The sequence below is a fragment of the Oncorhynchus kisutch genome, unplaced genomic scaffold, assembly GCF_002021735.2.
Source record: "Oncorhynchus kisutch isolate 150728-3 unplaced genomic scaffold, Okis_V2 scaffold1161, whole genome shotgun sequence".
Taxonomy (NCBI): Eukaryota; Metazoa; Chordata; class Actinopteri; order Salmoniformes; family Salmonidae; genus Oncorhynchus; species Oncorhynchus kisutch.
Genome location: NW_022263106.1, coordinates 14,244 through 35,126, shown reverse-complemented (window position 1 = coordinate 35,126; position 20,883 = coordinate 14,244). Strand labels below are relative to the sequence as shown.

Here is a 20,883-nt window from a genome sequence, read left to right as displayed (position 1 = left end):
CTTGGTTTTTGCTCTGACATACACTGTCAACCATGTTATATAGACAGGTGTCTACTGATGGTTTTCACAAAAAGTCTTGCGTTATATGAGCCCACTATTGTTTTGGCACATGTGCGCACATATAGCCTACATGATGAGATTATTATGAACAAAAGAGCAAGATTATTTTTAATTGTCAAAAGACAGCCAAGCGTTGATGATCATGTCACCAAAATAAGACCCTCGATATTTAGTGGAAAGGAGCATCAAGCTCATCACAGTGCACATTCACCACCGTGTGAAGTTCATCATAACTTATTTCATCTGTAACCTAATAAACTGCTTGCTTTCCCAACTAGTCGTCGTGGGAGGATTTCACACATGTCATTGTGTGACTCCAAGTTTACTTCAATATTATGGTTATTATATCAATATTTGCTCATAATAGCGTTTCCACCGACACTTCTCGCATAATTCATTTTACCGACAAAAACATCCCACCCTGTCTAGCGTATTTTGTTTTGTTGACATTTGGAAAGTTTACCGGAAAAAAATTCCCGTCATGACCCTTAGTGGATGACATCACTAGAATGAATATAGATGGACACAGGGTGGCGCTGTGGTACTGTGGGGGGCACTGCCACCTACCGATGGGCAGCTTGAGCTTCTTGCGCAGAGAGATGCGTCGGGAGCGTGAGCGGGTGCGTCGGTCCGTGGTGGTGCCCGAGTGGGCGGTGGTGCACTCTGACGTGTCCTGCTCTGATAGGCTGCTGGTGTCGCTGGCAGCACTCTGTGACTTGAACATCTTCCTCCAGAAGTCCTTCTTGCCCAGCAGAGCCCCCGGAATCTGTTCATCACTGGGGAGAGAAACAGGGATGGAGGTAGAGAGAGACAGAGAGACAGAGACAGACAGACAGACAGACAGACAGACAGACAGACAGACAGACAGACAGACAGACAGACAGACAGACAGACAGACAGACAGACAGACAGACAGACAGACAGACAGACAGACAGACAGACAGACAGACAGACAGACAGACAGACAGACAGAGAGACAGACAGTGAACACAATGACTAAATAGTTCTCATCAAACATACATTTTGTGGGGCGTACATTCATGCACAGTACCAGTCAAAAGTTTGGACACACCTACTCGTTTAAGGGTTTTTCTTTATTTTTACTATTGTATACATTGTAGAATAATAGTGAAGACATCAAAACTATGAAATAACACATATGGAATCATGTAGTAATCAAAGAAGTGTTAAACAAATCAAAATATATTTTCTTCAAAGTAGCCACCCTTTGCCTCGATGACAGCTTTGCATACTCTTGTAGAAAATGTAGAAAATAGTAAAAATAAAGACTGATACTGTGTCTATCTGTGATTGTGTTTGTGTGTGTGTGTGTGTTTAACTATTCTTGTAGGGCCAGAAGTCCCCACAAGAAAAGTAAACAAAAAAATTGACAACTGGGGACATTCTGTTGGTCCCTACAGGTCAAATGCTATTTCTAGGGGGTTAAAAATTATAATTAGTGTTAGGGTTAGAATTACATTAAGGGTTAGGAGCTAGGGTTAGTTTTAGGGTTAGGAGCTAGGGTTAGTTTTAGGGTTAGGAGCTAGGGTTAGTTTTAGGGTTAGGAGCTAGGGTTAGTTTTAGGGTTAGGAGCTAGGGTTAGTTTTAGGGTTAGGAGCTAGGGTTAGTTTTAGGGTTAGGAGCTAGGGTTAGTTTTAGAGTTAGGAGCTAGGGTTAGTTTTAGGATTATGAGCTAGGGTTAGTTTTAGGGTTAGGGTTAGTAGCTGGAGATAGGGTTAGGGTTAAGTTTTTGGGTTAAGGTGCGTGTACAAGATCGTGTGTGTATGTGTGTGTGTATGTATGCGTATGTATGTGTGTGTGTGTGTGTGTGTGTGTGTGTGTGTGTGTGTGTGTGTGTGTGTGTGTGTGTGTGTGTGTGTGTGTGTGAAGAGGGGGTACTCACTGCTCTGGTGTCTGGGGGGGGCGGCTGGATATGCAGCTGCGGCACTCGTCTGCAGCGGTGGACGGCTGCCCTCCCTTTTCCCCAGACACACCTGCCTCTGACCTGCACAAAGGACACACAGATCTAATTGTTCCTGACAAGGCTACAGTATAGTCAGAACCACCCAGGACAGGTTAGACCCCAATAGTAGCAACTAAGGTTGTGTTGTATGGAGTAGCCGTCTGGAAACATTCCATCACCCCTACAGTGTTTTCACTATCCTTCCCCTATCGAAACCTTTCAGGCACAGGATGTTGGTTTGGGGCCTTTGTAGCACCCCACCTGGACAACACCTAGGAGAAATACTGTGCTCCTTTTCAGATTGCCTAACATTTACATGTGAGTCAATAAGCAGATTGTCTTATCCAGCCCGCAGGTAGCCTAGAGGTTAAAAGCGTTAGGCCAGTATCCAAAAGGTCGCTGATTCTAATTCCTGTCCATGTGCCCTTCAGCAAGGCATTTAACCCTAATTGCTCCTGTAAATTGCAATGATAACCGCGTCTGCTAAATGACTAAAATGTCAGATGTATAGTTAGTGGATTGATGGTGAAATAGCTAGATGAGACCACATATCACAGTCGTAGTACATTTGTCCTCAATGAAGAAGTGATCAACAGAGTCAGTACCAGTAGGACAAGACAGGGTTCACTCCATCTGCACAACCACCCTCAACGTACAGATATCCCTGCTGTTTTTACCTGTCTGTGATTGGTTGTTCTATATGTATGGTGCCAACCCACTGGCCATTTACGGCAGTTCAACATTCAGTTTGATTTACATTTGTTTGCGATGTCAACTAACGTGAATTTAAAGTGAAATCAACGAAAACGTTGGGTGAAAAAAAGACTAAATGGCCTGATGTTGATGACCTTTTGCAAAATCCAAACAGTTTTCCACGTGGATTCAACGTCATCACGTAGATTTGTTTGGTTGAAATGACATGGAAGTAACGTGGATTCAACGTCATCACGTAGATTTGTTTGGTTGAAATGACATGGAAGTAACGTTGATTCAACGTCATCACGTAGATTTGTTTGGTTGAAATGACATGGAAGTAACGTTGATTCAACGTCATCACGTAATTTTGTTTGGTTGAAATGACATGGAAATAACGTTGATTCAACGTCATCACGTAGATTTGTTTGGTTGAAATGACATGGAAATAACGTTGATTCAACGTCATCACGTAGATTTGTTTGGTTGAAATGACATGGAAATAACGTTGATTCAACGTCATCACGTAATTTTGTTTGGTTGAAATGACATGGAAATAACGTGGATTCAACGTCATCACGTAGATTTGTTAGGTTGAAATGACATGGAAATAACATGGATTCAACCAGTGGGAGGTCCTTGTTCTGTGGACTACCTCCTGGATGCTGTAGGTTTGGTGATAGGCTCCTCCTTCTCCTCTGGCTTCTTAGTGGTGGCCACTTTCTCGGCCGAGTCCAGGAGCGCGCTCAATGCCACCCTGCGGAACACGTTGCCATGGGACTCCTTGATGAACTGCACCAGCTGGCGGATGTCACAGTACAGACCCTGGATGGGGGGTGGGGAGATAGAGGACAGACAGACAGACAGACAGACAGACAGACAGACAGACAGACAGACAGACAGACAGACAGACAGACAGACAGACAGACAGACAGACAGACAGACAGACAGACAGACAGACAGACAGACAGACAGACAGACAGACAGACAGACAGACAACACAATGACTAAGTAATTATCATCAAACACATCAATTGCTTGTATGTGTGTGTGTGTGTGTGTGTGTGTGTGTGTGTGTGTGTGTGTGTGTGTGTGTGTGTGTGTGTGTGTGTGTGTGTGTGTGTGTGTGAGTGAGTGAGAGAGAGTGTGTGTGCGTCTACGAGAGAGAGAGAAAGAGAGAGACAGAAAGAGAGAGAGAAAGAGAGAGACAGAAAGAGATAGAGAGAGAGAGGAAGGAAGGAAGGAAGGAAGGAAGGAAGGAAGGAAGGAAGGAAGGAAGGAAGGAAGGAAGGAAGGAAGGAAGGAAGGAAGGAAGGAAGGAAGGAAGGAAGGAAGGAAGGAAGGAAGGAAGGAAGGAAGGAAGGAAGGAAGGAAGGAAGGAAAAGTATATTTAGACCCCGTACAAAAACCAACAAAGAGCTGACCTCATTCATGTCATTGTGGGGTGTGTAATTGTGTGTGTGTGGGTTCTCAGTCAGCTAGTCAGTAGTGAGAGGACAGTGTTGCCACACAGTACTGCAGTGAGTCAGTATACTACAGTGTCAGCCATCAAATGGCCCCTGAAGCCTTCTGTATGTTACCCTGCACCAGACAGCTGCTACAGAGCCCAATGCAGCCATGTTACCCTACTCCACAGAGCTACCACCATGTTATCCTGCTTCACAGAGCTGCCACCATGTTACCCTGCACCACAGAGCTGCCACCATGTTACCCTGCTCCACAGAGCTGCCACCATGTTACCCTGCACCACAGAGCTGCCACCATGTTACCCTGCTCCACAGAGCTGCCACCATGTTACCCTGCTCCACAAAGCCGCCACCATGTTACCCTGCTCCACAGAGCTGCCACCATGTTATCCTGCTCCACAGAGCTGCCACCATGTTACCCTGCTCCACAGAGCTGCCACCATGTTACCCTGCTCCACAGAGCTGCCACCATGTTATCCTGCTCCACAGAGCTGCCACCATGTTACCCTGCTCCACAGAGCTGCCACCATGTTACCCTGCTCCACAAAGCTGCCACCATGTTACCCTGCTCCACAGAGCTGCCACCATGTTACCCTGCTCCACAGAGCTGCCACCATGTTCTCTGCTCCACAGAGCTGCCACCATGTTACCCTGCACCACAGAGCTGCCACCATGTTACCCTGCTCCACAGAGCTGCCACCATGTTACCCTGCTCCACAGAGCTGCCACCATGTTACCCTGCTCCACAGAGCTGCCACCATGTTACCCTGCTCCCCAGAGCTGCCACCATGTTACCCTGCTCCACAGAGCTGCCACCATGTTACCCTGCTCCACAGAGCTGCCACCATGCCACCATGTTACCCTGCACCACAGAGCTGCCACCATGTTACCCTGCTCCACAGAGCTGCCACCATGTTACCCTGCTCCACAGAGCTGCCACCATGTTCTCTGCTCCACAGAGCTGCCACCATGTTACCCTGCTCCACAGAGCTGCCACCATGTTACCCTGCTCCACAGAGCTGCCACCATGTTCTCTGCTCCACAGAGCTGCCACCATGTTACCCTGCTCCACAGAGCTGCCACCATGTTACCCTGCTCCACAAAGCTGCCACCATGTTACCCTGCTCCACAGAGCTGCCACCATGTTACCCTGCTCCACAGAGCTGCCACCATGTTACCCTGCTCCACAAAGCTGCCACCATGTTACCCTGCTCCACAAAGCTGCCACCATGTTACCCTGCTCCACAGAGCTGCCACCATGTTACCCTGCTCCACAGAGCTGCCACCATGTTACCCTGCTCCACAGAGCTGCCACCATGTTATCCTGCTCCACAGAGCTGCCACCATGTTACCCTGCTCCACAGAGCTGCCACCATGTTACCCTGCTCCACAGAGCTGCCAGCATGTTATCCTGCTCCACAGAGCTGCCACCATGTTCTCTGCTCCACAGAGCTGCCACCATGTTACCCTGCTCCACAGAGCTGCCACCATGTTACCCTGCTCCACAAAGCTGCCACCATGTTACCCTGCTCCACAGAGCTGCCACCATGTTACCCTGCTCCACAGAGCTGCCACCATGTTCTCTGCTCCACAGAGCTGCCACCATGTTACCCTGCTCCACAGAGCTGCCACCATGTTACCCTGCTCCACAGAGCTGCCACCATGTTACCCTGCTCCACAGAGCTGCCACCATGTTACCCTGCTCCCCAGAGCTGCCACCATGTTACCCTGCTCCACAGAGCTGCCACCATGCCACCATGTTACCCTGCTCCACAGAGCTGCCACCATGTTACCCTGCTCCACAGAGCTGCCACCATGCCGCCATGTTACCCTGCACCACAGAGCTGCCACCATGTTACCCTGCTCCACAGAGCTGCCACCATGTTACCCTGCTCCACAGAGCTGCCACAATGTTCTCTGCTCCACAGAGCTGCCACCAGGTTACCCTGCTCCACAGAGCTGCCACCATGTTACCCTGCTCCACAGAGCTGCCACCATGTTCTCTGCTCCACAGAGCTGCCACCATGTTACCCTGCTCCACAGAGCTGCCACCATGTTACCCTGCTCCACAGAGCTGCCACCATGCCACCATGTTACCCTGCTCCACAGAGCTGCCACCATGTTACCCTGCTCCACAGAGCTGCCACCATGTTACCCTGCTCCACAGAGCTGCCACCATGCCAAATCTCTTGCTTTGGACTGAGAGTAGGGATGAAAACTACTGGAAATGCAATGGTGAGAGTGTATTACAAGAGCACTATACAGAATATATATATGATTCTGTGGTCTGAATGCAGAAACAGCAGTGAGCCTTACACACTCTGGTATAGTGATTTTATAGTTACTTCCAGGTGAGTAAGTTAAAAAACACAATAATGGAAAAGATGGTGTGAATATAAGCATGCTGTCTTAGATAGGGTGTACAAGACATGAACATGCTCAGAAATTGTACATTTGTTTATGCATATTTACTTTATGAATGCCACTTGGTAGACAATTTATTATTCCAGAATGTGGTTTAGACAAATTGTTCATTAGTGCACAGCTCGTCAGAGACAGCATTCATAATTCATTAGGAGTCTATTACCACACGTAGCAGAATGACCCTTTAATAATTGAACAGGACACACCGCGTAGTCATTGATGTGATTGTTGAACACACTCACGCCCAGCATGCCTTCTGTGTAGGCTACAGTAGATGATTTCTGTTGCAAAACGCTTTGCTACGGCGTGCCCTACTGAACAACAACCAGACAAGGGGATGGCTATAAGACAGAGACAGACAGAGACAGACAGAGAGTGTGTGTGTGTGTGTGTGTGTGTGTGTGTGTGTGTGTGTGTGTGTGTGTGTGTGTGTGTGTGTGTGTGTGTGTGTGTGTGTGTGTGTGTGTGTGTGTGAGACATAGACAGAGAGAAAGACAGAGAGAGAGAGAGAGAGACAGAGAGACAGAGAGAGAGACACAGAGAGACACAGAGAGAGAGAGACAGAGAGAGAGACAGAGACACAGAGACAGAGAGAGGGAGAGAAGCCTTGACTATGTACAGACTCAGTGAGCATAGCCTTGCTATTGAGAAAGGCCGCCGTAGGCAGACATGGCTTTCAAGAGAAGACAGGCTATGTGCTCACTGCCCACAAAATGAGGTGGAAACTGAGCTGCACTTCCTAACCTCCTGCCCAATGTATGACCATATTAGAGAGACATATTTCCCTCAGATTACACAGATCCACAAAGAATTCGAAAACAAATCCAATTTTGAAAAACTCCCATATCTACTGGGTGAAATTCCACAGTGTGCCATCACAGCAGCAAGATTTGTGACCTGTTGCCACGAGAAAAGGGCAACCAGTGAAGAACAAACACCATTGTAAATACAACCCATATTTATGCTTATTTATTTTATCTTGTGTCCTTTAGCCATTTGTACATTGTTAGAACACTGTATATATATATAATATGACATTTGTAATGTCTTTACTGTTTTGAAACTTCTGTATGTGTAATGTTTACTGTTAATTTTTGTTGTTTTTCACTTTATATATTCACTTTGTATGTTGTCTACCTCACTTGCTTTGGCAATGTTAACACATGTTTCCCATGCCAATAAAGCCCTTGAATTGAATTGAATTGAATTGAGAGACAGATAGAGAGAGAGACAGAGACAGAGACAGAGAGAGGGAGAGGGAGAGAGAGACAGAGACAGAGAGAGGGAGAGAGAGACAGAGACAGAGAGAGACAGAGACAGAGAGAGACGGAGAGACAAAGAGAGAGGGAGAGAGAGACAGATAGAGAGAGACATGCTCACCAGGTTCTCAGGGCTATGCAGCTCATGCGTGGTGGAGGCACAGCGAGTGATCAGAGACTTGAACATGCAGCCCACCACCACTGCCTCCATGTTCTGGGCCAGTGACTTGTTGTCCCCCGTGGTGAAGTTGTTCCCGAACCCGGCCTTATCTTTGAGCAAGGTGGAGGCGGGAGAGACCAAACATTGCACAGGGGTGATACAGGTCAGAGCAGTAGAAAATGGGTACAAAATGGACACTTACCTAGGTTACTGTATAAAACAATTGAGCTGAAATAAAGTCAAAGAAAAGGGAAGGGTACAGGGTCAAGGGGACAAGGACAGGGGGACAGGGGACAGAGGGCACAAAATCATAAGCATGGATGAGAAGCAAACTGAAAAGGGATCAGGGTTCCGATAAGGATACATGCACGTGACTAAGGCCTGCTAGAGTCAAGGATCTGATCTACGATCTGTAGCAACGTCAGAGGGGGACGACATCTCTAAAGATGTCAACTTAATTGACTTGTTTATTGTATTGAATTGAATAGAATCAACTTAATTGATTCCCAACTTGATTGATTCAAAATTGGATTTGTCACCATAGATATCAGAGCAGGTAGTTCTAGATTCAACCATCGGTCTAAATAATGTAATTAACTTGATATAATTAATTGAATTAATTGATTACTAAATACTTTTTTCCCTAAATACTTTGGGGGAAAGTATTATTAGATATATAGAAAGATAGATTAGATATATAGATACATAGATTAGATATATAGATACATAGATTAGATATATAGATACATAGATTAGATATATAGATACATAGATTAGATAGATTTGATAAATAGATGAATAGATTTGATAGATTTGATAGATAAATAGATTAATAGATTTGAAAGATAAATAGATTTGATAGATTAGATAGATTTGATAGATTTGATAGATAAATAGATTAATAGATTTGAAAGATAAATAGATTTGATAGATTAATAGATTAGATAGATTTGATAGATTGCCACTTTAGACAAGAGTGAGGGTGTGCAGAAATGGGAGCAGTGCCTAGAAGGAATGGTGATCTGATCGGGTTCATTTAGATATTAGTGTATCTACCGATGGTTCTTTTTTTCACCCTCCTGGACCTCTCACCTGCACTGCCGTACTCTGCAAGAGAAGAGATACGGTACACAAGTTGATGATGTTCAGGCCAGCAGCACACACATGTACGTGTACAAAAAGTACACGGCACCCCCACACCACCGGACGTAGGGGAACATACAGTACACACACACACACACACACACAGACTCACACCACTTAACTGACTTACAATAAAGAACCTAAAAGGGGTGACCCGTGCACTTTCGTTAATAAAGCCCCCATCAGTTCAGTAACTTGCCAATGATACAGTTCAATCAGAAAATCAAGTGGTCATTTCACTGACCAAAAAATAGAGCTATGATATTACAGTCATTACGGTATTTAATTCATGTTGAGCCATAATGCCATAGATAGAGATGTGATGAGCACCACACAGCATCGGATTGGCAAGTGTACAGAGTGGATGAGTGAGTGGAGGGAGGAGGGGAACATGGCTTGTTTAGGTGGATGGGGGCGGGACAGAGGGAGGGAAGGCAGGACAGATGAGTGGAGGGAGGAGGGGAACATGGCTTGTTTAGGTGGATGGGGGCGGGACAGAGGGAGGGAAGGCAGGACAGATGAGTGGAGGGCGAGAGGGTGACAGAACAGACACAGAAACAGAGAGACAGCCGGTGGGTAAACATTGAGCACTCTGGGATGCGTGGAGGTATGAGTGAGGTCAGATTCAGCATCGTGAGGCAGAGTGGACTGGATTATGGTAGAAGATACTTTAAGTATTAGTCGTCTGTCAATCTCATTGTCTACTGTTTGTTTTTAATCTGGAGATTGAAACTCTGCTGGACATTACATTTTAATGATTGCTATAAGAATGTGATTATATACATTCATTATTTTAAATGTTTAGTGTGATTTGATTGTTGTGATAGATTAGAATGAATTACACAATATATGACTTAGTTTTAGAGAAGTCAACTCACCAATTCACCTGATTAAACCCATAGCATTTCTAAATACTTTACGATGAAATCTTTTATTTGAAACATTTGATGATTTTGGAGAATAATACAAACCCCTCTGCATGGACAAACAAGAGTGATCAGTGAATTGTGTGATGTCAGTGGAGGCTGATTGGGTGAGTTGCATAGCGTGACTTCATCAGTCCTACCATCAGAGAGGTTGAGAGGGGTGTGTGAGGCCGATGTGTGTGGTTAGCCGTGGCTCCATAGCAACACACACACACTCGGCGCATGCCTCACAAACACTTACTGTTGGTGATGGGCTCCATGCAGAAGCCCAGGAGTGCGTGCAAGAAGTCCACAATGTTGTTGAGCGAGTCCTTGTTGACGTAGTCCCTCATGGTCTGACGGAACTGCAACTTGTCCAGCTTGTACAGGTTGGTCAGGCAGTTCTGGGCCTGTATGGGGAACAAGGGGAACGGTAGATCCAAAATGGAGGATGTCTCAGATTCAAACAGCTATCTCAACCGGAGCCAAAATGGATGATGGTTTCCATTCACTCTGTTAAAGCCCCTAAAAAATCCAACAGGTCCTATGTTGTCAAATGCTACTGTTTCTTGGACCAGGTCTCTCTCTTGCAAAATAGGTTTTTACCTCAGTGAAAATATAAATATATAACTAAATAAAGTTCATTTAATTCCATTTTTGTTAAAGGGGCAATTTGTGAGTTGTCTGACCTGCATGCGGAGCCGGTCCCCTGAGAGTCCTCTGTGGCCCTCCCCACAGCCGTAGGCACAACCCAGAGACTTGACCATCTTGATCAGCATGGTAAGAGCCAGCCTGTGGGTACTCAGTGAAGAGCCGTCCTCCTTGGAGTTAAACAGAAGGCATAGGGTAATACACGCTACATATAACATTCACACAGGTTATGGCCATATTACTCACACCAACACATCATGTTTTATTTTGTGTTTTGTTCTAGTAGAGTGACATCTATAATATGCTCTGTTCTATCTAATATACAGGTAATTATCTCTCTGTGGCCTTCTGTGCCACTATTGGTTAGAGCCTGTAAGTAAACACAAGGTCTACACCTGTTGTATTCAGCATTTCACTGTAAGGTCTACACCTGTTGTATTCAGCATTTCACTGTAAGGTCTACACCTGTTGTATTCAGCATTTCACTGAAAGGTCTACACCTGTTGTATTCAGCATTTCACTGTAAGGTCTACACCTGTTGTATTCAGCATTTCACTGTAAGGTCTACACCTGTTGTATTCAGCATTTCACTGTAAGGTCTACACCTGTTGTATTCAGCATTTCACTGTTAGGTCTACACCTGTTGTATTCAGCATTTCACTGTAAGGTCTACACCTGTTGTATTCAGCATTTCACTGTAAGGTCTACACCTGTTGTATTCAGCATTTCACTGTAAGGTCTACACCTGTTGTATTCAGCGCACCTGACAAATAAACTTTGATTTGAGATAAATGTAAGAGTTGAAAACTCATAGAAGTATTCTCACACCCACCTTGCTGTCTTTCTCCTTATTGTTCTTCACGTCGTCCTTGCTTCCTCCTCCACTCCCTCCTCCGCTCCCTCCTCCACTTCCCCCACCTCCTCCTCCTCCATCCCCCCCTCCTCCTCCTCCACCCCCTCCTCCTGGTGCCGCCCCGCTGCACCCTCCAGACACGCCCCCTTGGGTGCCACTCAGGCTCTGATTGGCCCCCTCCTTCGGGAGGCGTGTCTCATCGTTCTCCTTGTCGTCGGGCTTGGAGAGCTTCTTTCCCATGCCCGGCACTACCCCCAGCTGCAGCAGGCAGTCGATGATGTTGAGCGACACGTCACAGATCCGTGAGCTAATGTCGTGGGTCAGCACGGCGTAGACCGCCCGCAGGATGGCCTGGGAGGGGTAGACGGGGAGACAGAGGGGTCAGTGTCAGGGGTTGGACACATTCAAATGAAGTGCATCCATCCATCACACCATCCATCCAACATTCTCCAAGCTTCCCTACGAATTCCTCCCCAAGTGTTGTCCAGGCAGGAACCAGGCAGGAACCAGGCAGGAACCAGGCAGGACATTTACTTGACTGTGATATGTGGTTGTCTCACCTAGCTACCTTAAAGATGAATGCACTAACTGTAAGTTGCTTCTGGATAAGTGCGTTTTCTAAATGACTGCATAGTAAATAGAGCCCAATGGTTCAGTAATGCCATGGTAGTGTGAGCCATCCTACTGGAGTTGTGATATATACTGTAGTGAACCTGGTTATTCCTCCAGTACAGAAACCCTGTCAGAGACCTCAGACCAACAGGTGACACTCTTTTTCACTGCCCCTCACCGTAAGGTCCAGCATGCCATTCTTCAGGATGAAGTTGTTGGTGCCCTCGATGTTGTCTCCCTCCTCCAGGCACGAGTAGTTGATACACGAGTCGGTGAAGCTCCGGGGCAGGTTGGCGCACGCCAGCGTCTCGTGGGGCATCTCTGGGATGGGTACAGGGTTACACAGCTTTTTCATGTGCTCGGTGAAGAAGTCGGCATAGCCCACGTTGAAGGACGCTACTGTGGTGTTGAACGTCGCCATGGTGATGGTGGAGATCTGTGAACGCACTGGGGGCGGAGGGGTGGGAGGAGAGGAGGTGAGGGGGTGGAGACATTCACAGATTTAGAGAAAATGTATATTTTGGATGGATGAATAGATGGATGGAGGGAGGGATGGAAGGAAGGATTGATGGAAGGCTTGATGGATAAAGGGATGGATGGATGATGGAGTGATGGATGAGTGGATGGATGGAGTGATAGATAGATGGATGGATATATCATTGAAGGTGTTCAGTTCATAACTGTGGGTGATGACAGAATATGGGTGTATGGACTCTCTTCCCCTCCTCCTTGGTGTGTACAGTGTTGTGGGTTTAAAGACTCTGACCCTCCCCCTTGGTGTCAACTGTGTTGTGGGTGTATAGACTCTGACCCTCCCCCTTGGCGTGAACGGTGGTGTGTGTGTAGAGATTCTTAGCCTCCCCCTTGGTGTCAACGGTGTTGTGGGTGTATAGACTCTTACCCTCCCCCTTGGTGTGTACAGTGTTGTGGGTGTAAAGACTCTGACCCTCCCCCTTAGTGTGAACAGTGTTGTGGGTGTATATACTCTTACCCTCCCCCTTGGTGTCAACGGTGTTGTGGGTGTATAGACTCTTACCCTCCCCCTTGGCGTGAACGGTGTTGTCTCCGTGGCTGTTGGAGTGGTCTGGCATGTCTCTGAGCAGGGAGTGATGGGAGTGTGAGTGTTTAGCACTCAGGTTGTCTGTGTCTGCAGCCGTGTCTGTGCTCCCTCGCCGCGTCAACTTACCTAAAACACCAACAAACACACAACTCTGAGTGAAAGACACCGGCACACAGCATTACAACCAAACACACACTCATTCACACAACCAAACTCACGTTCCTCTTCCCTGCCTTTTAAGACGGCCTAATAGCCAAATAAGCTCACTGTCATTGCCACAAAACAATGCATACCACATCCTACTGTACCAGTTAACCCACATCTGTTCATTAAGAAAGTAGGGCTAAAAGTATAGGGCTTTTAATGGTTACATTCCAATGAGAAAGTAGGGCTAAAAGTATAGGGCTTTTAATGGTTACATTCCAATGAGAAAGTAGGGCTAAAAGTATAGGGCTTTTAATGGTTACATTCCAATGAGAAAGTAGGGCTAAAAGTATAGGGCTTTTAATGGTTACATTCCAATGAGAAAGTCCCTTTTTCTGTGCACCTTTTGCAAAACAACCAGACAAACATTAAGTTAATGAGGCTGACCCAGTTCAGCTGCTGTTGGGAGACTAACTCCTCTGACTTGGTTTCTCAAATGACTGCCTAACCTGGTTCACCAACTACTTCGCAGACAGAGTTTAGTGTGTCAAATCGGAGGGCCTGTTGTCCTTACGCCATTTGCACACACTGTATATAGACTTTCTTTTTTTTCTATTGTGTTATTGACTGTATGTTTGTTTATTCCATGTGTAACTCTGTGTTGTTGTTTCTGTCACACTGCTTTGCTTTATCTTGGCCAGGTCGCAGTTGTAAATGAGAACTTGTTCTCAACTAGCCTACCTGGTGGAATACATTTTTTTTAAACTCAGCTAATGAGGGACTAGGGACTAACTCCAAGGGACTAACTCCTCTGACTCAGCTAATGAGAAGAAGGGGACTAACTCCTCTGACTCAGCTAATGAGACCCAGGGGACTAACTCCTCTGACTCAGCTAATGAGAGACAGGGGACTAACTCCTCTGACTCAGCTAATGAGAGCCAGGGGACTAACTCCTCTGACTCAGCTAATGAGACCCAGGGGACTAACTCCTCTGACTCAGCTAATGAGAGCCAGGGGACTAACTCCTCTGACTCAGCTAATGAGAGCCAGGGGACTAACTCCTCTGACTCAGCTAATGAGAGCCAGGGGACTAACTCCTCTGACTCGGCTAATGAGAGCCAGGGGACTAACTCCTCTGACTCGGCTAATGAGTGCCAGGGGACTAACTCCTCTGAATCAGCTAATGAGAGCCAGGGGACTACTCTGACTCAGCTAACGAGAGGCAAGGGACTAACTCCAATGACTCAGCTAATGAGAGCCAGGGGACTAACTCCTCTGACTCAGCTAATGAGAGCCAGGGGACTAACTCCTCTGACTCAGCTAATGAGAGCCAGGGGACTAACTCCTCTGACTCAGCTAATGAGAGCCAGGGGACTAACTCCTCTGACTCAGCTAACGAGAGGCAAGGGACTAACTCCTCTGACTCAGCTAATGAGAGCCAGGGGACTAACTCCTCTGACTCAGCTAATGAGAGCCAGGGGACTAACTCCTCTGACTCAGCTAATGAGAGCCAGGGGACTAACTCCTCTGACTCAGCTAATGAGAGCCAGGAGACTAACTCCTCTGACTCAGCTAACGAGAGCCAGTCATTTTCCCTGTACTTTTTAAGTTCCTATTGATATAAAATAGATATATCAATAGATGGATAGATGTGAATAGTACAATCTATTGATAGAGATAGAGATGATCTATCAGCAGAAAGACAGAGAGATAAAACAGTGAGTGAGAAGTGTTGGTCATATACAGACCTGGGTTCAAATACTATTCGAAATCATTTCAAATATTTTATCTGGGCTTGAGTTTGCCTGGTGCCATGGAACCAATAGAAAAGTTGCAAAGCTGCAAACCACGCCCATCTGGCACTCCAGGCAGGCTAAAGCAAGCGCTCAAACTAACGCTTAAACATGTTTCAAAGAATTTCAAAAAGTGTTTGAACCCAGATCTGGTATGGTACCCATGATGGTAGCCTGCCAGCCCCCGCGCTCCAGCGCCCGCCGGTCATCGCCAGAGAAGCTGGCGAAGGAGAAGGTGGATCGGGTGGGGGACACATCCAGGTGGTCCTCGTGAAGCAGGAAGGGCACACCCATGCGGCGCTGGCGCTTCTTGCCCGTGTGGTGGAACGGGATGGAGCCCTTACGCTCACGGTCCTCCCGCCGGTTCTTGAACTGTACCACGGTCGGTAGGAGGAGACACAAGACAAACATATTCATTCTAAATGTTCTAACTACAGCAGGGTTTTGTTTCCACCTAGCAAGAGTCAGCTGCGTATAATGGTACATTGATTGAGAGGTCGAAACATATTAAAAGGTCAAATGAATAAAAGGGAGGGAAAATGTAGGCCAAATGTTTGAAATGATTTACAAAGACAAAGAAGACAATGATAGATGTGAGGAGAGAGGGCCCAACACCCAGAGAGAGAGAGAAAGACAGAGACAGAGAAAGAGAGAGAGAGAGAGAAAGACAGAGACAGAGAAAAAGAGAGAGAGAGAGAGAAACAGAGACTAATAGAAAAAGAGAGAGAGAGAGAGAGAGAAACAGAGAGACTAATAGAAAAAGAGAGAGAGAGAGAAACAGAGAGACTAATAGAAAAAGAATATAATAAAGGCAGATTTGAGAACTTGTACATGTATCTCCATGCATCTCACCTTTTTAAAGAGGTTCATCCCCAGGTCAGAGGAAAGGTCGGGTACAGCCTGTCTGCGCAGGTTGGTCAGGGACACCTTAGAGAAGGTCTCTGAGCTGAGGGACTTATCCTCCTCATTGCATTTCAGACTCATGTCCTTATATGGGCAGAGGGCACAGGGGTCAAGAGTGAATGACAGGTGTCAATCAGAGATGTAGTGTAGCAATAGGACGTTTTACTGCATAGAGACAGTCAACTTTGTTCATATTCTGTATTTAAGATGGCATAACTATGGGAAAACCTGAACCACTTGACAATAATGTAATAAGAGCTACAATATAAGGAATTATACTATATAGGGATTATAAACTGGGTGGTTCAAGTCCTGAATGCTGATTGGCTGAAAGCCGTGGTATATCAGACCGTATACCAGGGATATGACTAAACATTTGTTTTTACTGATCTAATTACGTTGATAATTAGTTTAGAAAAGCAGTAAGGCACCTCGAGGGTTTGTGATATATGGCCAATATACCACGGCGAAGGGCTGTATCCAGGCACTCCACGTTGCGTCATGCATAAGAACAGCCCGTAGCCGTGGTATATTGGCCATATACCACACCCCCGCGGGCCATATTGCTTAATTATACTATACTATATAGGGCATACTATATAGGGCATTTAACTGTTGTATTACTACAAATACTACTACTTATACTAGTACTAGTATTACCTGTGTCTTATGGCTTTACAGTACTGTAGTTATAACACCATATAATACTGTAGTATTAACTAATGATTGACATAAACACAATGGTTATAACCCACCTGAGTCTTGTGGGTGTTGACGAGAGAGGGGGCGGTGGCCACCATGGAGCTGCTGCGAGGGCGGGGCAGGGGCGGGACCAGTGGCTCCGGCGGGCGTTCCGGGCGCTCCTCCAGGATCTGACGCAGGCGCTGCAGGTAGAACATGAGGGCCCAGTGCACCCCCTCCTCCGTCCAGTGGGGCTGCAGCAGGCAGCGCAGGACTGCCACGTCAAAGTAGGTGGCGTAGCGGGCACGCTGGGCCAGGGAGACGGAGATGCCCGCTGGGGCAGAGGTCCTGGGGAAGACAAGTACAGGGAGAGAGGGAGGGGGAGGGGGAGACAAGGTACAGGGAGAGAGGGAGGGGGAGAGAGGGAGGGGAGAGAGAGAGGGTGGGAGGAAGTTAGTGACATGAATCTGTAAAGCCCTTTTGATATCAGCAGTTATCACAATGCGCCTTACAGTAACCCGGTCTAGACCCGGCCTGTACCCGGCCTGCACCCGGCCTAGACCCGGCCTGGACCCGGCCTAGACCCGGCCTGGACCCGGCCTAGACCCGGCCTAGACCCGGCCTAGACCTGGCCTAGACCCGGCCTAGACCTGGCCTTTTGCAAATAGTTGTTAAAGGCAGGACTTGTTACTGTAGTTTATGATTTGTAAACAGCCTAACTGAGCTCAAATGATGAAATCAGCACCTCCAAAAAAAACTAGATTGATGTCTGATATTATGTTCTAGCTCTGCAAAGAACAATCTGTAAATCTCTGACTGAAATCACTTGCATCTGCCTCAAATGAAATTACCAGTCCCCATCATTTCCTGCCACGTTCATCACTTACAGTGCGTTCAGAATTTATTCAGACCCCTTGACTTTTTCCACATTTTGTTACGTTACAGCCATATTCTAAAATTGATTTAATTGTTTTTTTACCTCATCAATCTAAACACAATACCCCTTAATGACCAGCAAAAACAGGGTTTTAGAAATGTTTGCAAATGTATAAAAAAATAAAAAGTGGAAATATCACATTTACATAAATAATTATTCAGACCCTTTACTCAGTACTTTGTTGAAGCAGCCTGGAGTATGACGCTACAAGCTCGGCACACCTGTATTTGGGTAACTGTAAAGTAAATATGGACAGTTATTCTAACATGGTCAATGTGCACATTAGAATTTGGTAAGGACCACACATCGTTGCATCCTCGACTTGCATGTTCTGTTACTATGAATTACCACATTCTAAATGTGATTTCTGTCATTCTGAGCACCGTGGGTGAACACCCTAGTCATGCTACGCACCCATATGGGTCCGGTCAATTTCTCAAATGTCCAGTAAATTAAAATGTTAATGGTAACCCTGAGACACACACACACACACACACACACACTCTTCGGCCTGTTAAGATTAAATCTATTGTATAGAACAGAACAGGCTCTCGGTCGCTCTCCTCTGTCCCTTCCTCCCCCAGGGTTCCTCCATGACCAAGCAGCTTGGTACTCAGGCCTACCTGGAGCGATCACCTCAGAGAACAGCATCTACAGTGGTCTGTATTTGGGGAGTTTCTCCCATTGTTCTCTACAGATCCTCTCAAGCTCTGTCAGGTTGGATGGGGAGCGACGCTGCACAGCTATTTTCAGGTCTCTCCAGAGATGTTAGATCGGGTTCAAGTCTGGGCTCTGGCTGGGCCACTCGAGGACATTCAGAGACATGTCCCGAAGCCACTCCTGCGTTGTCTTCGCTGTGTTCTTAGGGTCATTGTCCAGTTGGAAGGTGAACCTTCGCCCCAGTCTGAGGTCCTGAGCACTCTGTAGCAGGTTTTCATCAAGGATCTCTCTGTACTTCGCTCTGTTCATCTTTCCCTCGATCCTGACTAGTCTCCCAGTCCCTGCAGCTGAAAAACATCCCCAGAAGTAACGCTTGGCATTCAGGCCAAAGAGTTCAATCTTGGTTTCATCAGACCTGAGAATCTTGTTTCTTATGGTCTGAGAGTCCTTTAGGTGGGCTGTCGTGCATTTTACTGAGCAGTGGCTTCCGTCTGACAACTCGACCATAAAGGCCTGATTGGTGGATTGCTGCAGAGGTGGTTGTCCTTTTGGAAGGTTCTCCAATCTCCACAGTGGAGCACTGGAGCTCTGCCAGAGTGACCATCAGGTTCCTGGTCACCTCCCTGACCAAGGCACTTCTCCCCGATTGCTCAGTTTGGCCAGACAGCCAGCTCTAGGAAGTCTTGTTGGTTGCAAACTTCTTCCATTTAAGAATGATGTAGGCCACTGTGTTCTTGGGGATCTTCAATGCTGCAGACATTTTTTGGTACCCTTCCCCAGATCTGTGCCTCGACACAATCCTGTCTCTACGGACAATGCCTTCAACCTCATGGCTTAGTTTTTGCTCTGACATGCACTGTCAACTGTGGGACCTTATATAGACAGGTGTCTGCCTTTCCAAATCATGTCCAATCAATTGAATTTACCACAGAGGGACTCCAATCAAGTTGTAGAAACATCTCAAGGATGATCAATGGAAACAGGATGCATGTCGCATGTGTTAAACAACAAGGCCCTGTAGCATGTGTTAAACAACAAGGCCCTGTAGCATGGGTTAAACAACAAGGCCCTGTAGCATGTGTTAAACAACAAGGCCCTGTAGCATGTGTTAAACAACAAGGCCCTGTAGCATGTGTTAAACAACAAGGCCATGTAGCTTGTGTTAAACAACAAGGCCATGTAGCTTGTGTTAAACAACAAGGCCCTGTCGCATGTGTTATACAACAAGGTCCTGTAGCATGTGCTAAACAACAAGGCCCTGTAGCATGTGTTATACAACAAGGCCCTGTAGCATGTGTTAAACAACAAGGCCCTGTAGCATGTGCTAAACAACAAGGCCATGTAGCTTGTGTTAAACAACAAGGCCCTGTAGCATGTGTTAAACAACAAGGCCCTGTAGCATGTGTTAAACAACAAGGCCATGTAGCTTGTGTTAAACAACAAGGCCCTGTAGCTTGTGTTAAACAACAAGGCCCTGTAGCATGTGTTAAACAACAAGGCCCTGTAGCTTGTGTTAAACAACAAGGCCCTGTAGCTTGTGTTAAACAACAAGGCCCTGTAGCTTGTGTTAAACAACAAGGCCATGTAGCATGTGTTAAACAACAAGGCCCTGTAGCATGTGTTAAACCACAAGGCCCTGTAGCATGTGTTAAACCACAAGGCCCTGTAGCATGTGTTAAACAACAAGGCCCTGTAGCATGTGTTAAACAACAAGGCCCTGTAGCATGTGTTAAACAACAAGGCCATGTAGCATGTGTTAAACAACAAGGCCCTGTAGCATGTGTTAAACAACAAGGCCCTGTAGCATGTGTTAAATAACAAGGTCCTGTAGCATGTGTTAAACCACAAGGCCTTGTAGCTTGTGTTAAACAACAAGGCCATGTAGCATGTGCTAAAAAACAACAAGGCCCTGTATTTTGTTAAATAAAAAGGCCCTGCAGCATTTGTTTCTGTGGAGATTTAGAGACTGGATTTTCAGCCTACGTGAGCCCACTATCAAATAAGACTTTAGCTCAGCAGCCGAGATGAAGGTCACTGGCTGGTGGCTCATATTTATTAAGTCACACTGTAGAAAAACAGTTTACAATGAAACACGAAACTAGCTTTTCTTATTGGACATGCTCAGGGAGCCCCTCCTTGTTTCAATCTATCTTGGTTACGTTTGATGCCTTATGAATACAGCCCTGGTGCATGGCAAAGGAGCCGATATACAGGGCTACACCGCACCACAACAATAGAATGAGATTTATACTGTAGTGAAAGCAGAGGGAGGGAGGAGGGAGGGAGGGTGAAGCATTTCATCTTAGCTGTACTATTAAACTGAGTCGGGTTGAGACGGTCAATACTAGAAGAATCAATGTCAGAGTACAGGATGCGGGAGCAGTATCGTGTTACACTGTCTAAACGACACACGCACACTCAAAGCTTTCGGTTGGTGTTGTGGAGAGGTTGCTGTGGCGACTGAGTGACGTACATACACCCACCCCCAGGAGAGACAATGCCCAACCTGGACTCCC

General features: G+C 46.4%; 1 protein-coding gene across 1 annotated transcript in view; it reads right to left on the bottom strand.

Moving 5' to 3' along the window:
* The window catches only part of LOC109876945 (protein unc-80 homolog), a gene marked incomplete at its 3' end in the record, with an annotated part of 77,908 nt that overhangs the window by 45,776 nt on the left and 11,249 nt on the right, over positions 1-20,883 (bottom strand). Inside the window, 13 exon segments of the mRNA XM_031817826.1 lie at positions 628-836; positions 1,964-2,065; positions 3,372-3,541; positions 7,987-8,135; positions 9,082-9,132; positions 10,336-10,483; positions 10,763-10,894; positions 11,557-11,928; positions 12,368-12,636; positions 13,226-13,375; positions 15,348-15,558; positions 16,039-16,173; positions 16,845-17,118. Coding sequence (XP_031673686.1) covers positions 628-836; positions 1,964-2,065; positions 3,372-3,541; positions 7,987-8,135; positions 9,082-9,132; positions 10,336-10,483; positions 10,763-10,894; positions 11,557-11,928; positions 12,368-12,636; positions 13,226-13,375; positions 15,348-15,558; positions 16,039-16,173; positions 16,845-17,118 — 2,372 coding nt within the window.